The sequence below is a fragment of the Piliocolobus tephrosceles genome, chromosome 7 (assembly GCF_002776525.5).
Source record: "Piliocolobus tephrosceles isolate RC106 chromosome 7, ASM277652v3, whole genome shotgun sequence".
NCBI classification, from domain to species: domain Eukaryota; kingdom Metazoa; phylum Chordata; class Mammalia; order Primates; family Cercopithecidae; genus Piliocolobus; species Piliocolobus tephrosceles.
Window position 1 is genome coordinate 52,555,898 of NC_045440.1, and position 18,978 is coordinate 52,574,875.

Sequence of the window (18,978 nt, forward strand, 5' to 3'; positions counted from 1 at the left end):
GTGACTTTCTGCTGCCTTAGTTCCATCATCTTGGTCAAATTCATTGGATGGAGAAAAGTATGGAAGGGTACACAAGTAGTTTTGCATAACTTATCATCCCTGCTGGTGCATGCAACCCTAAAAGTCAGGTGTTCATACAGCTTCCCCTTAGTAGAGTTAGCTTCCCGCTCTCTCTAGACAGTTCAGGTTAGTACTTGTCCTGCTTTACTAGGTAGTGGCAAATAAAAATTCAATAGTGGATATAAAATCCTTCAATGCTTAATCATTATAGAGGCTGTTCTTGAAAGTTAGATTTTTTTGTATAGGCTCTATTCTCAGTACAAGAACCTAGATGCCTAGGTAAGATTCTGCAATAGATTGTAAATCTGATGATGTCCCACTTAGAAAAAATACATTATTTTCTGTTTACAGAATCTGTTTCCCTTCTTTTGCATTCAAAAAGTTCAAATAAACAAATATTAAAAGAAAAATATAATCAGAAATTGTACAAAAAAAAGAAAATAAATGATTTAGAAAAAGTAGGTGGAAAACATTGAGTTTTACCTTCTCCCTTAACTAAGAAGAGCAATCAGCTACTTGAAATCTTTCCTAAGGGGCCAAGATGGCCAAGTAAAAATAGCTGCGGTCAGAGGCACCCACTGAGAAGAATGAAAATGGCGAGTGAATCCTCCACCAGCAACTGAGGTATCGATGTTCTCTCACTAGGACTGACTAGGTGGTTGGCATGACCCAAGGAGAGCAAGGAAAAGACGAGTAGTGTGACAGACCATTTGGGAGCCACACAGGGCAAGGGGAGCTCCTACCCTCAGCCAAGGGAGGTGATGAGTGATCATGCTACCCTGCCTGGGAAACCATGCTTTTTCCACTGATCTATACGACTGGGGGATCCTCATGAGCCCACACCACCAGAGCTTGGGTCCCAAGCATAGAGCTGTGCAGCTTCTCAGCAACCACTCGGCTGGAGACTGCCTAAAACTACCGAATTCCTGGAAGGAGAGGTGTTCATCATCACTGCAGCTGCCTGCTGCCTAAGATGACTGAACGCCCAAGGGAGGGGTGGCAGCCATCACTGCAACTCCAGTCTGCCATTTTTTCCCCTGCTGGTGCTGGGAAGATTGGATGGTTTGGACCCAGGAGGAATTTCCCACAGCACAGGATAATGGCTGTGGTAGATTGTGGCCAGACTGCCTCTTTAGGCCAGACCCTGAACCAGCCTTCCTCATTGGGCGGGGCCTCCATGCAGGAGTTTCTGCAATTTCAGCCAGGGGTTTAGGGACAGCACTCTGATCTCCTTGGGACCGAGCTCCTTGGGAGAGAGGCAGCCGTGGTTTCCATGAATCAGCAGACTTAGTCTTTACCCCTGTGGGCTCTGAGAACCAGACAGTCTAGACAAATGGGATGTCTCCCAGCACAGCACACCCTGTCCACTCTGGGCAGCCAGAGTGCTTTGTTAAGCAGGTCCCAGATCCCATGTCTCCTGATTGGGTGAGACCCCCCACAACAGGGGTTGCCAGACACCTTATACAGGAGTGTTCCCACTGGCATCAGGTTGGTGCCCCTCTGGGACAGACAGCTCAGGGGAAGGAGTGGCAGCTATCTTTGCTATTCTGTAACCTCCACTGATGACACTTGCACGAGGGACCCAGGTCTGGAGTGGACCCCCAGCAAACCACGGCAACCTTTGAAAGAGGGGCCTGACTGTTAAAAGAAAAACAAACAAGCAAACAGAAAGCAACAACAACAACAACAGCATCAACAAAAATCCCCACAAAAACTCCACAAAGGTCAGCAGCCTCAAAGATCAAAACTAGATAATATCACTCACAAAGATGAGAAAGAATCAACAAAAAAAAAATGCTGGTAGCTCAAAAAGACAGAGTGCCACTTCTCCTCCAAATGATCACAACACCTCTCCAGCAAGGGCACAGAACTGAGCAGAGGCTGAGATGGATGAATTAACAGAAGTAGGCTTCAGAAGGTGGGTAATAATGAACTTTGCCGAGCTAAAGGAACATGTTCTTACCCAATGCAAAGCAGCTAAGAACCATGATAAAACATTAAAGGAACTGGGAACAAGGACTTATGCCTGTAATCCCAGCACTTTGGGAAGCCAAGGTGGACAGATCACTAGAGGTCAGGAGTTCAAGACCAGCCTGATGAACATAGTGAAACACCATCTGTACTAAAATACAAAAATTAGCTGGGCATGGTGACACATGTCTATAATCACAGCTACTCAGGAGGCTAAGGCATGAGAATCACTTGAATCTGGGAGGCAGAGGTTGCAGTGAGCCAAGATCATGCCACTGCACTCCAACCTGGGCAACAGAGCAAGACTCTATCAAAAAAAAAAAAAAAAAAAAAAAAAAAAGAGAGAAAAAAAAAGTTACAGGAGCTGTTAACCAGAATAACCAGTTTAGAGAGGAACATAAATGACCTGACGAAGCTGAAAAACACAACATGAGAACTTCACAATGCAACCACAAGTATCATTAACCAAATAGACCAAGCAGAGCAAAGAATTTCAGAGCTTGAAGACTATCTTGCTAAGGCAAGACAGGCAGATAAGATTAGAGAGAAAAGAAAAGAAATGAACAAGACCTCTGAGAACTATGGGATTATGTAAAAAGACAGAACCTATGACCGATTGGGGTACTTGAAAGAGATGGGGAGAATAGAACCAAGTTGGAAAACATACTTCAGGATATCATTCAGGAGAACTTACCAAACCTAACAAGACAGGCCAACATTCAAATTCAGGAAATCCAGAGAACACCAGCAAGATACTCCATGAGAAGATCAACACCAAGACACACAGTCATCAGATTCTCTAAGGTCAAAATGCAGGAAAAAATGTTAAAGGCACCTGGAGAGAAAGGCCAGGTCCCCTATGAAGGGAAGCCCATCAAACTAACTACAGACCTCTCAGCAGAAACCCTACAAACCAGAAGAGATTAGTGGACAATATCAAACATTCTTAAAAGAATTTCCAACCCAGAATTTCATTCTGCCAAATTAAGCTTCATAAGCAAAGGAGAAATAAAATCCTTTTCAGACAAGCAAATTCCGAGGGACTTCATCACCACCAGGCCTGCCTTGCAAGAGCTCCTGAAGGAAGCACTAAATATGGAAAAGAAAAACTGTTACCAGCCACTGCAAAAATATACTGAAGTACAAAGACCAATGACACTGTGAAGCAACTACATCAACAAGTCTGCAAAATAACCAGCCAATATCATGATGACAGAATCAAATTCACACATAACAATATTAATCTTAAATGTAAATGGACTAAATGTCCCAATTAAAAGACACAGAATGCAAGCTGAATTGAGTCAAGACCCATCAGTGTGCTATACTCAAGAGACTCATCTCGTGCAGACACAGATAGGCTTCAAATAAAGGGATGGAAGAAAATTTACTAAGAAAATGGAAAGTCGAAAAAAGCATCCTATTTTCTGACAAAACAGACTTTACACTAACCAAGATCAAAAAAGACAAGGAAGGGCATTACATAATGGTAGAGGGATCAATTCAACAAGAAGAGTTAACTATCCTAAACGTATATGCACAAAATACAGGACCACCCTGATTCATAAAACAAACCCTTAGACATCTACAAAGGGGCTTAGACTCCCACAAAATAATAGTGGGAGACTTTAACACCACATTGTCAATATTAGACAGATCATCAAGACAGAAAATTAACCAGGATATTCAGGACTTGAACTGAATAAAGCTCTGGATCAAGCAGACATGATAGATATCTATAGAACTCTCCATCCAGAAAACAACAGAATATACATTCTTCTTGGTGCCACATGGCACTTACTCACTTACTCTAAAATCAATTACATAATTGGAAGTAAAACGCTCCACAGCAAATGCAAAATAACTGAAATCATAACAAACAGTATCTCACAATACAGTACAATCAAATTAGAACTCAAGATAAAGAAACTGACTCAAAACCACACAACTACATGGAAATTGAACAACCTGCTCCTGAATGACTCCTGGATAAATAATGAAATTAAGGAAGAAATCAAGAAGTTCTTTGAAGCCAATGGGAACACAGAGACAATGCACCACAATCTCTGGGACACAGCTAAAGCAGTGTTAAGAGGCAAATTTATGGCACTAAATGCCCAAAAAGCTAGATGCAGGGGTCTGTCCCGCAGTCCATGACCCAGTGATGGATGAATAAAGTACACTGACACACAGATATTCTGCTTTGCCAGTTCAGCTGAGTGTCTGGGCCACTATTTGCAACCATGGCCTCGACTTGCCAGCGAGACTCACATTTATTCAGTAAAGATTAATTGACGAAGGTCATGAGTAAACACACCTGTGGGTAATTAACCTGGTCACCCCCAACCCCGGAGAGAGACATCATGCACCCGCAAATGATCAAAGGTTGTTCTTAAGACCACATGAGTAAATAAGCTTGTTAGGTAAACTCCCCACATCCCTTTGTACTCACTTTAAGCTATTTACTTAAGGTGAGGATCAGGTTGCCTTCGCTATAATCCATACTAAAGCTATGCAAACCTCTCAGCCTTTCAAGAAGGTTTGTGGCTATTACTATAACTATCTTTAATATTTTTCCCACCAGCCTGAATGAACCCCCACAGCTAGAAAGATCTCAAATCGACAACTTAACATCACAATTAAAAGAACCAGAGAACTAAGAGAAAACAAACTCCAAAGCTAACAGAAAACAAAAAATTACCAAGATCATAGAGTGGAATTGAAGGAGATAGAGACCACACACACAACAACAACAACAACAACAAAACCTTCAAAAAAATCAATGAATACATGAGCTGGTTCTTTGAAAAAAAAATTAATAAAATAGACCACTAGCTAGACTAATAAAGAAGAAAAGAGAAAAATCAAATAGACACAATAAAAAATGATAAAGGGGATATTACCACTGACCCCACAGAAATACAAACAACTGTCAGAGAATACTATAAACACCTGTATGCAAATAAACTAGAAAATCTAGAAAAAATGGTTAAATTCCTGGACACATACACCCTCTCAAGTCTAAACCAGGAAGAAGTCGAATCCCTGAATAGACCAATAATAAGTTCTGAAATTGAGGCAGAAATACTTAGCTTACCAATCAGTAAAAGCCCAGGACCAGATGGATTTACAGCTGAATTCTACCAGAGGTACAAAGAGGAGCTGGTACCTTTTCTTCTGAAACTATTCCAAACAATTGAAAAGGAGAGACTTCTACCTAACTCATTTTATGAAGCCAGAATCATCCTGATACCAAAACCTGGCACTGATACAACAAAAAAAGAAAACTTCAGGCCAATATCCTTGATGAATATCAATGCAAAAATCCTCAATAAAATACTGGCAAACCAAATCCAGCAGCACATTAAAAAGCTTATCCACTGTGATCAGGTTGGTGTCATCCCCAGGATGCAAGGCTAGTCAACATATGCAAATTAATAAATGTAATTCATCACATAAGCAGAACTAAAGATAAAAACCACACGATTATCTCAATAGACACAGAAAAGGCCTTTGATAAAATTCAATGCTGATTTATGTTAAAAACTCTCAGTAAACTTGGCATTGATAGAACATACCTCAAAATAAAAAGATCCATTTATAACAAACCCACTGCCAATATCATACGTAATGGGCAAAAGCTGGAAGCATTCCCCTTGAAAACTGGCACAAGACAAGGATGTCCTCTCTCACCACTCCTATTCACCATGGTATTGGATGTTCTGGCCAGGGAAATCAGTTAAGAAAAAGAAATAAAGGGTATTCAAATTGGAAAAGAGGAAGTCAAAATGTCTCTGTTTGCAGATGACATGATCCTATATCTAGAAAACCCCATCATTTAAGCCTGAAAGCTTATTAAGCTGATAAGCCACTTTAACAAAGTTTTAGGATACAAAGTCAATGTGCAAAAATCAAAAGCATTCCTATAAACCAACAACAGAGAAGCAGAGAGTCAAATCATGAATGAACTCCCATTCACAATTGCTACAAAGAGAATAAAATACCTAGCAATACAACTTAGAAGGGATGTGAAGAACCTCTTCAAAAAGAACTATAAGTCACTGCTCTAGGAAATAAGAGAGGACACAAACAAATGGAAAAACATTCCATGCTCATGGATAGGAAGAATTAATATCATGAAAATGGCTGTACTGCCCAAAGTAATTTGTAGATTCAATGCTATTCCCATTAAACTACCACTGACATTCTTCACAGAGTTAGAAGAAAAACTACTTTAAAATTCATGTGGAACCAAAAAAGAGCCTGTATAACCAAGACAATCCTAAGCAAAATGAACAAACCTGGAGGCATCATGCTACCTGACGTCAAACAATACAACAAGGCTACAGTAAGCAAAAGAGCATGATACTGGTACAAAAACAGAAACATAGACCAATGGAATAGAATAGAGATCTCAGAAATAAGACCACACACCTATAGTCAGCTGATCTTCAACAAATCTGACAAAAACAAGCAATGGGGGAAGGATTCTCTATTTAATAAAAGGTGCTGGGTAAACTGGCTAGCCATATGCAGAAAATTGAAACTGGACTCATTATACAAAAATTATACCTTATACAAAAATTAACTCAAGATGAATTAAAGACTTAAGTGTAAAACCCAGAATCATAAAAACCCTAGAAGGGAACCTAGGCAGTACCATTCAGGACATAGGCACAGGCAAAGATTTCATGATTAAAACATCAAAAGCAATTGCAACTAAAGCAATAATTGACTAATGGAATCTAATTAAACTATAGAGATTTTGCAAAGCAAGAGAAACTATCATCAGAGTGAACAGACAACATACAGAATGGGAAAAAATTTTTGCAATCTATTCATCTGACAAGGCCTAATACCCAAAATCTGCAAGGAACTTAAACAAATTTACAAGAAAAAAAAAAAAAAAAAACATGAAAACATGGGCAAAGGACATGAACATACACTTCTCAAAAGAAGACATTTATGCAGCCAACAAACATATGAAAAAAGATACAACATCACTGATCATTAGAGAAATGCAAATGAAAACCACCATAAGATACCATCTGACGCAAGTCAGAGTGGTGGGTTTTAAGAAGTCAAGAAACAACAGACGCTGGCAAGGCTGTGGATAGGAACCTTTTTACACTGTTGGTGGGAATGTAAATTAGTTCAACCATTGTGGAAGACAGTGTGGCGATTCCTCAAAGACCTAGAACCAGAAATACCATTTGACCCAGCAATCCCATTACTGGGTATATACCCAAAGGAATATAAATCACCTAGAATCAGAAATACCATTTGACCCAGCAATCCCATTACTGGGCATATGCCCAAAGGAAAATAAATCATTCTATTATAAAGATACATGCACACGTATCTTCACAATAGCTAAGACATGGAATCAACCCAAATCCCCATCAATGATAGACTGGATAAAGAAAATGTGGTACACATACACCATGGAATACTATGCAGCCATAAAAAGGAACAAGACAATTTCCTTTGCAGGGACATGGATGGAGCTGGAAGTCATTATCCTTAGTAAACTGATACAGGAACAGAAAACCATACACCACTTGTTCTCACTTATAAGTGGGAGCTGAACAATGAGAACACGTGGACACCAGGAGAAGAACAACACACACTGGAGCCTGTGGGGGCAGGGCAGAGAGGGAGAGCATCAGGATAAACAGCTAATGTATGTGGAGTTTAATAGCTAGGTGATGGGTTGGTAGGTGGAGCAAATCACCATAGCACACGTTTACTTATGTAACAAACCTACAAGTCCCGCACATGTATCCTGGAACTTAAAATTAAATTAAATTTTTTAAAAAAGATACTCTTCCTGAGAAAATGTGAGGCATAAGTAAATAAAATAATTATTACTATAACCAACATTGTGAAGTTTAAAAATATAATAATTGATTGTTGTCTTTGGCTGGTGCCATGAGAGCTCTCTAGGATTGCCATGCAAACAGAGTTATAGTCCCTACTTGGTGGCTGCTTTTAGCTGACTGGGAACATTTTAAAAATAAGTTCTCAACACTGCAACAGCTTTTCAACTATACTTGTCTTTAGAGTTGGCCAAAATATAGACCATGGCAAAATCAGCCTCTCTCTAACAGGGCAAGGTGAGCCAGGAAGGGAATGGCTCCAGGTAGGGAGTCATTCTGATCTAGGTATGAAGAACAAACCATTTTATTGTGCACTTACATCTGGTTTAAAACAAGGGTGCCAACTAGAGAGATGGAGATCTTTGTAAGTTTCTCCCTACCCATGCCCACCCCTCACAGCATTACAGGATTAACCATCACATCAGCACTCAAATATTTCTCATATCTGCTTGTCAGAATATTTAGCCTCTAATTCTCTTTTCTCCCTTACCTCATTTTCCCTAGAAACTTTTGCCTTTGGAATCTATTTTCCTCTTTGAACAGGCACATGCCACAAGCCTTTTCTGTAAGAGTAGTCAACACAGGTGAGGTAATAGGTGAGGCTTACAACTAAAATCGTTTCAGTCCAGGCAACTCCCTGTTAAACACAGAGCGGTCCACAACACTCTTAGAATGGAGGGCCTGCCCCATGTCAAACTTTCAAATGGGCAATATTTTCAGCACCCCTCAAGTTTCACTGGGCCAATTGGCTCATTCCTGCATGTAACATATTTTATGTTAATATCCCAACATAAAATACGTTGGTATGTAAAATATTTTATGTTAATATATTTTATATTGTCTATCTTCTCTGTTCTCTGCCCTGAAGGAACTCAGTCTCTCAGAAAGACAAGTTAATAATGCTAATTCCACGTGGTATGTTCCCTGATTCAGATAAGAGAGGAAAAGTGTTTCATGCAGCCTGGGAGTAACAGGGAGAAGGAAGGCTTCCCTGAGGCGAGCTCTGAGCTGCTTCTGCAGAACAAGCATGAGCAGACTCAGTGTGGGGAAAATGGCCATGGATGCATTCCTGGCAGGAAGAACTGCTGTGGGAAGTCAGGGACCCCAAACAGAGGGACCAGCTGGAGCTGTGGCAGAGGAACATAAATTGTGAAGATGTCATTTTAATATGGACACATATCAGTTCCCAAAATTAATACTTTTATAGTTTCTTATGCCTGTCTTTACTGCAATCTCTGAACATAAATTGTGAAGATTTCATGGACATTTATCAGTTCCCAAAAATAATACTCTTATAATTTCTTACGCCTGTCTTACTTTAATCTCTTAATCCTGTTATCTTCATAAGCTGAGGATGTTCATCACCTCAGGACCACTATTGTACAAATTGATTGTAGAACATGTGTATGAAATCTGATTGTAAAACATGGGTGTTTGAACAATATGAAATCAGCGCATCTTGGAAACAAACAGAATAACAGTGATTTTAGGGAACAAGGGAAGACAACCAACTGTCTGACTGCCTGCGGGTCAGGCAGAATAGAGCCATATTTTTCTTTTTCCAGAGAGCCCATAAACGGACGTGCAAGTAGGAAAGATATCGCTAAATTCTTCTCCTAGCAAGGAATATTAAATATTAAGACCCTAGGAAAAGAACTGCATTCCTGGGGGGGAAGTCTATAAACAGCTGCTCTGGGAGTGTCTGTCTTATGCAGTTGAGATAAGGACTCAAGACTGCATGTCTTGCCTCTGTTTTCCTCCTGAGCTTATATATTTCTGAGCCCCTACCCTTTCTACCAGAATGCGCAGGTAAAACACAACAAAATTTAACAATGTATGAAACCCAAATATCCAAGACAGGTCTCAGTTAATTTAGAAAGTTTATTTTGCCAAGGTTGAGGACACACTCCCATGGCACAGCCTCAGGAGGTCCTGATGACATGATAGAGCACAGTTCGGTTTTATACATTTTAGGGAGACATGAGACATCAATCAGGGAAATACGCCCTGGTCTCCTGCAGTACCCTCAGGCTTATTAGGGTGGGGAAAAGATCCTGCCCTGGTAAATTTGAGGTCAGATAGGTTCTCTACTTTCGAACCCCATTTTCTGTTGTTTAAGATGTTTATCAAGCCAATATGTGCACAGCTGAACATAGACCCTCATCAGTAATTCTAATTTTGCCCTTTGCCTTGTGATCTTTATTACACTTTAAAGCATGTGATCTTTGTGATCTACTCCCTGTTCGTACACCCCCTCCCCTTTTAAAGTCCTTAATAAAAATCTTCTGGTTTTGTGGCTCAGGCAGACATCACGGACCTACCGGTATGTGATGTCACCCCTGGAGGCCCAGCTGTAAAATTCCTCTCTTTGTACTCTCTCTTTATTTCTCAGACCAGCCAACACTTAGGGAAAATAGAAAGGATCTATGTTGAAATATTGAGGGCTGGTTCCCCCAATAAAGAACAGTGTACACAAAGCCCATTTGGGTTCCTGCCTCTGTAGACTTTCTGCTGCATCTTCATAAAACACAATCCACTCATGTTCTAATTGTATTGGGGCTGGACTGGTAGGCACTAATTTAATAAACTGAGGTCATTCTATTTAGTTTAATCTAACTGGTAAGCTGTTGGGAAATCTACCTTTGGGGGACCTCTAGGTTTGTTTCAAACCATGCATGTAGGCAGCTGCCTCTAGTACTTATTCCTGGGGCTCACACTCCAGGTGACATAGATAGATGAATCTTATGATCTATGTCATTACTCTTGGAAATCATTTGCAGAAAATATCATGCATGTCTCTCATAGCGTATGTAATCATTAGCACTCTGTAGCATTTGTGGTTAAATGAGGGCTCTTAGTAAGAAGTTAGTAGACAGGAATTTTTTTAAGTATTTTTAGCTGGAGTCATGTTCAAGGTTTTTTTTTTTTTTTTCTATTTTAAAATACATGCATAAAACAGTCAGAATTGCACAGTTACTGTTTTTTGGTGTTTTAATACTCTGATGAAGAATCACAGGAGAAGACCAACAGTTCTGTAAATTAATCAGAAGGAGCATCAAAACAAGATAGATTTTAAACATAACTCTGAGTTTCTCCACTTCATTGTCTAGAGCAAGCTTGTCCAACCCACAACCTGCAGGTCACATGTGGTCCGGGATGGCTTTGAATGTGGCCCAAAGCAAATTCATAAACTTTCTTAAAACATTACGAGATTTTTTCTGAATTTTTTTTTTTTAGGTCATCAGCTATTGTTAGTGTTAGTGTATTTTATGTGTGGCCCAGTGACGCCAAAAGATTGGACATCCCTGGTCTAGAGTTTGACAATAAAACTGTGCTGTGTCATTTGTTGTGGCTACTGTGTTGCCTGAAACAAAAGGCAGAACACATGAATGCTTTTATATTGCATTTGAAAAGGGTCTGTGATTTGAATTTTGGTCAGACATGGCCAACTTTATATAATAGCAATAACAAGGGCTGTGTGATACACCCCTTCATGCATCCTGTGAAGTAGCTTATTGAACTTCAGGGCACAATTGAATATACAGGCTAACAAAGAACATACCAGGATGTTTCAGTTATATTGGTACCTATTTGTTTTTGATAAACATTTATATAACTTAAACCTACATCACCTTAAGTTAACATTTCATTGAATAAAACAAAACTTTATAAACATTATCTGTGAAACATGTCTAAGCAAAGGAATACATTTACAAAATAATGTAGTGGCTAAACATCCAGGTATCCTCAACATTGTTCTAATGTTTCTCTCTCCCTTTGGGGCCAGACGCATCAATGTCAGACCTATTCTGCACCTGGGTTAGAACATGTGCTGCAGCAGCGAGGCTTCCAGAGGCCTTGGCTCACTGTGGGTTGAAGGCCTCCCATCTGTCCTGCTGGGTTCACTGCCTCACAGATAAGGAGGTCTGTGTCCTGCCTGTTCATCTGGACAGGAAGCTCTCAGTTACTTGCTTATATCAATATCTCAGTGAGCATCTCTCTTTGGAAACTGCGAGGTCCAATAGAAAACCTATCCATTTCTCAGCTCTCACATCCTTTTCTTCCCACACTACTCTCATTCCCTTTGCCTACCACACACAAAACACTCCCTGTCCTTCATAAAAACAAACAGACCAACATAAACAAGAAAATTCACTTGACCTTGTCTCTCTCTTCCAACTTCTTAGAGGTGGAATTTGCACTCTGCCACTTCAAGCTCTGACATGCGGCCCCCCTCCTTTCTCTTGAAGAACAAACGATACTATCTTCTGGGCTCCTCCTGAGTCTTTGGTGGATGTATTCCTCTGTCTCTTCCCTCCTATTCCCCCAGGACCACTGTGTAGCACAGCTGCAAGGGGGCACATTTCCCAGCACACTTTGGAGTTGTGCAGTACACAGCCTATACAACCACTGGTGACCATCTTGGCTTTTGTTCTTTGTGTTTGCTTGACTGTGGAGCGTTCCAGAATTCTTCCCTTTGGGAAATCTCATTTCTTCTTTTCAACCTAATTAATGTATACCATTAGCCCAATGACTTTCAGAACTACATGTCTTGCCTCTGTTTCCCTCCTGAGCTTATATATTTCTACCTTTCTACCAGAATGCCCAGGTAAAACACAATAAAATTTAACAATGTATGAACCCCAAATATCCAAGACAGGTCTCAGTTAATTTAGAAAGTTTATTTTGCCAAGGTTGAGGACACACTCCCATGGCACAGCCTCAGGAGGTCCTGATGACATGATAGAGCACAGTTCAGTTTTATACATTTTAGGGAGACATGAGACATCAATCAGTTTATGTAAGATGAATATTGATTTGGTCTGGAAAGGTGGGACAACTTGAAGCAAAGGAGAACAACTTGAAGTGGGGAGGTGGCTTCCAGGTCATAGGTAGATAAGAAACAAATGATTGCATTCTTTTGAGTTTCTGATTAGCCTCTCCAAAGGAGGCAATCGGATACAGATTTATCTCAGTGAGAAGAGGGGTGACTTTAAGTAGAATGGGAGGCTCAAAGTCTGGTCCTAATGCTTGGTCCTAAGCAGTTCCCAGCTTGACCTTTCCCTTTAGCTTAGTGATTTTGGGGGCCCCAGGATTTATTTTGGTTTCACACTCTCAGTGATTCAATTTTTTTCTCCTCTTTTTCACTCATTTCTCTGTCTTTGTTGCCCATCTAGTTGACAAACGAGGACATTCACCATCCCTTTTCACTCCATAAATACAGAAGCAGAATTGGTCCTTCTAACACCAGACTTGCACTGTCATTCAACTTTTCCCATGTGTAGTAGCTCTCCAACTAGCACAGGGACCATAGCTTTGCTGCCTCAGGTTGCAGCTACTCCCCACAAAGCTATTATTCCATAACATATCCATCCCTTCACTTCATTTATAGAATCTACAGTAGGGTTGAAAGGCAGTGTTTAGTGTAGGGAACACTGTTCTAATAATTTAATCAGCATATGCCATCTAAGTACAGCCTGTTGTAGGATATCCTGGCTCCACTGACCTTCTAAAGCAATTTGTCTATTTGTTTTCTTTTTTTTTTTTTTTTTAATACTTTTAAGTTCTAGGGTACATGTGCACAACATGCGGGTTTCTTGAAGGATGACTCCCAAGTCTCCAGGGTACATTACACCTCAGCCAGTGGTGCTGGCCTTTACTCCTCTACCTCCTCAAGCTGTCTCCTCCACATTGTCCCTGCGTCCATTCTCCTGCTTGGGCTCCATCCACACTCACCTGCCCTTCCTTCCAGAACAGCCTCTTCCAGCCCCTCTCCACAGGATCACACTGGCCTGAGTCAGGAGGTCAGTGACAGCCACTTTCAGTTTCATTTCTCTCCCCAACAAGTCAACCACTGGGGGAAGTCTGAATGTTTACAAAGTTCATCTGGGTCCCATTGTGCTTCCCCTCAACAATGCCAGGTGGGTGAAGGTCCAAGGAGATCAGGCCTGTTTATTACTGCCAAGTGATCATTCAAAGCCAGCAAGTTACATCAGTTACAAACAAGCTACGACAAATTTTGTAACAAAGGTAAAAGTAACCCCTATTAAGTTGTATTTTATATATATATAAATTAAATTATAAAATTTTATATATAACTTATAAAACTTTATAAATTATAAAATTATATATATATGTGTATTTGCTGCCTCAGATTGTGGCTGCTCCCTATTATTCCATAACATCACTTTTTATTTATATATATTAAAATATATATCTATGTAAATGAATGGAAATTGGAAAGAGCTGAAGGAATTCTATCTTCTTCTTGAACAAGGTGAAATTTTTATCAGCTGGACACACTTTTTCATGACTGAGCTTAAGACATTTTCCAATTCCCCACCCCCATCTTGTTCCTCGAGTTTTGTATTATTTGGACAGCAAAGAAAGCTTTCCACATAAATAAAATGCCTTTAAATTAAATGCTTAGAATTTCACATTGTAAATACTTTTGTATTTATGACTTTTAGGAAAATCCTCAATCATTAGAACAGCCCTAAGCTTAAAACGTATTCTAATATAATCAAGGTGGTTTTTAGAGCATGTTCAATTTGCAGTCACTGAGTCCATTTCTTAACTAGTAACTAAGCAAATTAGGAAAGTGCAACCTAATGATCCTGGGATAGGATGGAGTCAAATCACACTCACCATACACTGCTTCTGATTACTGAACAGGCTCCCTAAAGATACTGTGTTCGTTACTGGATATTTTTTTGTTTGCAAATTCTAATTCTGAAAGATTTGTTTTACTAAAATCTACAGCATGAAGAGTGAAATTTTCTCAATGGCAACAGGCTTTTTGGTAAATGCTATTAGTTTAGAAACACAATGATATCTTTATAGGAGGAATGAAATTAAAATTTGGAGGGACGGTTTTGCATTTTTCTAAACTTAAAACCCTGATCAACTGTAACCAGTCTTTAAAATAATTCAGTTTTCTTATCTATGATTTAGGAAAATATTTTCTGCATTCAGGTTAAAATTTTGAAACATGTAAAAATGGAAAAAATCCATTTTAACAATACTACTAATTTTAACAATACTACTAATTAGCATTTACTAAGCATGTTGGTCATTTGCAGAGCTAAATATATTATTTACATCATTTCCATGTTACAGTGACAATAAACATACATAAGGGTGGTTTAACAAAAACTACTGGTTCTACTGCTGGGAAGAAATTCACCCAGCTTCCATTTGCCTTAGTTTTCAAAACTTAATTGGTTTTTTCTTTTCCATAATTGTTATTGTCACCTTTCATGATATCGCTGATATAAAATGCAACCCTACATCAAGGACTTTTAGCCCCAGAGGAGTAGAGGACCAATTTTTACAGGTTTTACATATACTTCTCAGCTTTTATACCATTTCTCTAGTGGAAGTCACACACTGAAGGGCAAAAAGCAACCTACAAATACGCATGGTTGGGCTTGTGTATTTTTGCCTTTCAATTTCTAAAAATGTAATTAGCTGCTAATATTGAAAAGCTAGGGAATGTCACTTTTGGCTTCTATATTTTCTTGAAACTATGGCCCAAATCCCCAAAGGCCATCAATTAGCTAAGTAACTGGTTGCCCCATTAGCAAGAGCTGCCTCTGCCTTCATTACCATCCCCAGATACTCCAAGCTTCAGGCTAGTTGCTATTCATCACACAGTAGTCTGTCTTTCATCTACCCCACTTCCCTCAAATTATTTACTGGCAGATTCCCAGAGATATTTAAGTTAGTAATTCCTGTCCTGAATTGCAAACATGATACTAATAGCGAAAACTTCCATAGTGTTTACTAGAGCTAGAAAATTTCCTAGGTACTTAAAATGCATTAATTCATTAAATCTTCAAAACAACCAATAAGGTGAACACTGCATTAGTCTGTTCTCACACCTTGTGATAAAAAAATACCCGAAACTGGGTAATTTATGAAGAGAAGAGGTTTAATTGGCTCATGGTTCGAAAAGCTGTACAGGAAGTATAGCAACTTTTGCTGGGCTTCTGGGGAGGCCTCAGGAAACTTACAATCATGGCAGACGGCAAAGGAGGAGCGAAACTTCACATGGCCGGAGCAAGAGGAAGACAGAGGCAAGAAGAGTTACATACTTTTAAACAACCAGATCTTGTGATACTTCACTCTCACCATGACAACACCAAGGGAGGTGGTGTTAAACCATGAGAATCCACCCCTACAACCCAATCACCTCCCACCAGGCCCCACCTCCAACATTGGGAGTTACAGTTCAACATGAGATTTGGGTGGGGACACATATCCAAACCATATCAAACACTATTAGCATCTCCATTTAAGATTAGGAAACTGAGACACCAAGAAGTTGAGAATTTGTCCAAGGCAACACATTTTGTAAGTGGTGGCACGAGACTCCCAGACAGGGATCTGGCCAAGGGCCTGAGAATCCACCATTAAGCTTTATTTTTAAACACAGTGGAAGATTCTGCATGACAATACTGACAACATCATTTCAATTCTGCTCATTACATTTAGAAGTGTGTGTCTAATGGGTGCTAATCTCTTCTTTGAAACACCTAGGAAACAAAATTTAGGTCGAGTTGTACCTCAGGTAGCTCCAAGATACTTGATTAGACAAGCAGCCCCTTCTGTAAGGCTTTGCTGCTATCTACCAAAAACCTGTCATTACAAAAGGACAAATGGCTGGTTCTCAGTCTGAAGGCACCTGTAGAACTGTGCTGTTCACATAGCAATAAGCAGTGCTCTCAAGTTCAAGAATCTTTTTAGTTATTACAGTAAGACTTATTTTGATATGTGCATGCATATAAAATTAATGAAATGCTTTACATAAATGAAAATCTATGGATAATGTCATTTTCTATGTAAATACCATCAAATTCGACTTTTTATTGTCAAGTCCTCATTTCGTGATTATGACTGACAAATGTGTGGCAATGATCCTCTTAAACATATCTCAAAATTCCAGAAATTTTAAGCTATTTCCCTCTGCCCAAGAATGGACTTGAAACACCACAAGCAGTTTTGTCTTCCATGAACATGACACAACCCACAAAACATTTATTATAGAGCAGGAAACCTCTTTAGGCTGCATCTTTCAGCATTTTTCCTTTTCTTCTGTTTTATTTTTTCTTACATTTTTGAATTTGTCTTTTTTTTTTTTTTTTTTTTTTTAAATAGACCCTAGAAACAGATCCTTTTCTTCTTTTGTGGTGATTTACCCTTCTAATTATCTAATTATGACTTAAGTTAATCTAAATAAATTAAAATGTTTGGGTTTATTACGTTAATATTAAAGATGAGAAGACAGGATTTGAACTCAGACCTGTTTGACTCCCAAATTCTGGTTTGCCCTACTATCCTGTAATGCCTCCTAGATGCCGATTAGTCTAAGCAGTTGCTCCACAAGGCTTTTAAGCATTCAAGAACTCAACTGGACCATTTGAGGGTCTGTTCTGGGGACAGACAGTGCTTCAAGTGCTGAGGGGTCAGGACTTCACCCTCCCAGGAGATACACACAGTACAAAGCCTAACAATTTGTCAGCATATAATCAATTGAAACCACACCCTAAAGTTAAATTAGTTCCTTCCAAATGGGGCTGACATGTACTGACCAATTAAGAGGCCCAAAGATTTGGGAGCAGAGGATGAAAAGGAACAAACTGACGTATGCAGGAAAATTACTGAAGGAAGATTGAAGATGAGGATTCTCAATGGTAAGTTCTGGAAGATGCTGGAAGAGAACTGAATCCAAAACAAATATATTTATGTCAACTCATCATTGTTCACATTTTTCTAGTCTAATAGAGCAGAACCATGAAATGGTTTGAAAAGTGAGAAGCCTCTTCTAAGTATACAAGCAGGGAGAGCATTAGGAATCGTAAATTAAAAGGACACAGGTCCTAGCAGAGAAGCAATGAAGCATTGCGGAACAGGGTTTCCGGGGAATTTGTGTGAACTTACAGAACTGTGGTCTGCTGTGGTATCTGAGGAATGTGGTCCAGCATCAAGTGCACGCAGCGGATGGTGCTCTTAAAGCAAAGGCACCGGCTGGGGCAAGGCAACCCTGGTAGGCACCACCCGACCAGGAGAAAGAGAGTGGTACAGCAGAACAGTCTAGGCTCCATCGCTCCATTCACTGCTGGCCACGCGAAGCAGCCGCCGGAGGGAGAGCAGCAGCTGCAGCTGCAGCAGCAAACGCTGTGGTGGTGATGGTGGCTGCTGGGCTGAGCCAAGTTTGGGAGCAGTGGTGGAAAGCGGCTCCCAGGGAAAGGACACCCCTCTGACCAATCCAGGAGGAGGGATATCACATTACAGGGCTGAGGGCACAAGCGGCTCTAGGAGGCACTAGACTCCCAGAGGCGAGGACTGAGAAGCTTGTCAATGCAAAAGCCTCTTTATAAAATACCCTGTGTTTTAGGCAGCATAATGAAAACAAACTTTCCCAAAGTTGCTTCCACCGCACATTTGATGAAAACCCCAGTCTCTTGGCCCCTAGCTGTCCTTTTGAAGCCCAAGATGATTAATAATGTATTCAAACAATGTAGAATAGCTTTTCTTCTTTTTTATCTGGTAACATTACCAAACCCTAAAGGGCAGGCAGAGTTCTAATTCGTTCACGTAAGTGCACATATTCTTTCCTTATTCCAAACTATGCTCTTTATTAAAAAAATGGTTTCATTTCCTTCAATATATTCTGCTTCTGAAACCCAACACATTTCACTCATGTAAGACTCAAATGGGCTACTTCTGATTTCTTCTTTTAATATTTAACGTTTAAATTTATATGCTTAAAACCACGAACTCACATACCTCCTTGAAGAGGAGACAACTGATGGACAAACCTAAGTATGTATATGTAAAGTCAAACAGGTGCGAGCTCCCTCAGGACACACTGGCAGCAGTGGCCCTGCTGGCTGCAGACTTTTCATCAGTTTGAACTGGTCATGTTTCCCTGAAGTGAGCAGCCCCTCGTTGCGGATATGTGTGAAAACTTAATAAATATGAAAACATCTACTTTTTGGTCATTCTGTAAGCAGGTATTTTAAAACAGATTTTTGGCTTTATCTTTAAAGACTAACATTTTCAA

The 18,978-nt window shown here is 39.8% G+C and overlaps 1 protein-coding gene across 1 annotated transcript in view; it reads right to left on the minus strand.

The window, feature by feature from the left end:
• PXDNL (peroxidasin like) overlaps positions 1-18,978 on the minus strand; it is a 523,848-nt gene extending 504,870 nt beyond the window's left edge. Inside the window, exon 1 of the mRNA XM_023184241.2 lies at positions 17,853-18,978. Coding sequence (XP_023040009.2) covers positions 17,853-18,016 — 164 coding nt within the window. The 5' untranslated portion in view covers positions 18,017-18,978. The remainder of the gene's footprint in view (positions 1-17,852) is intronic.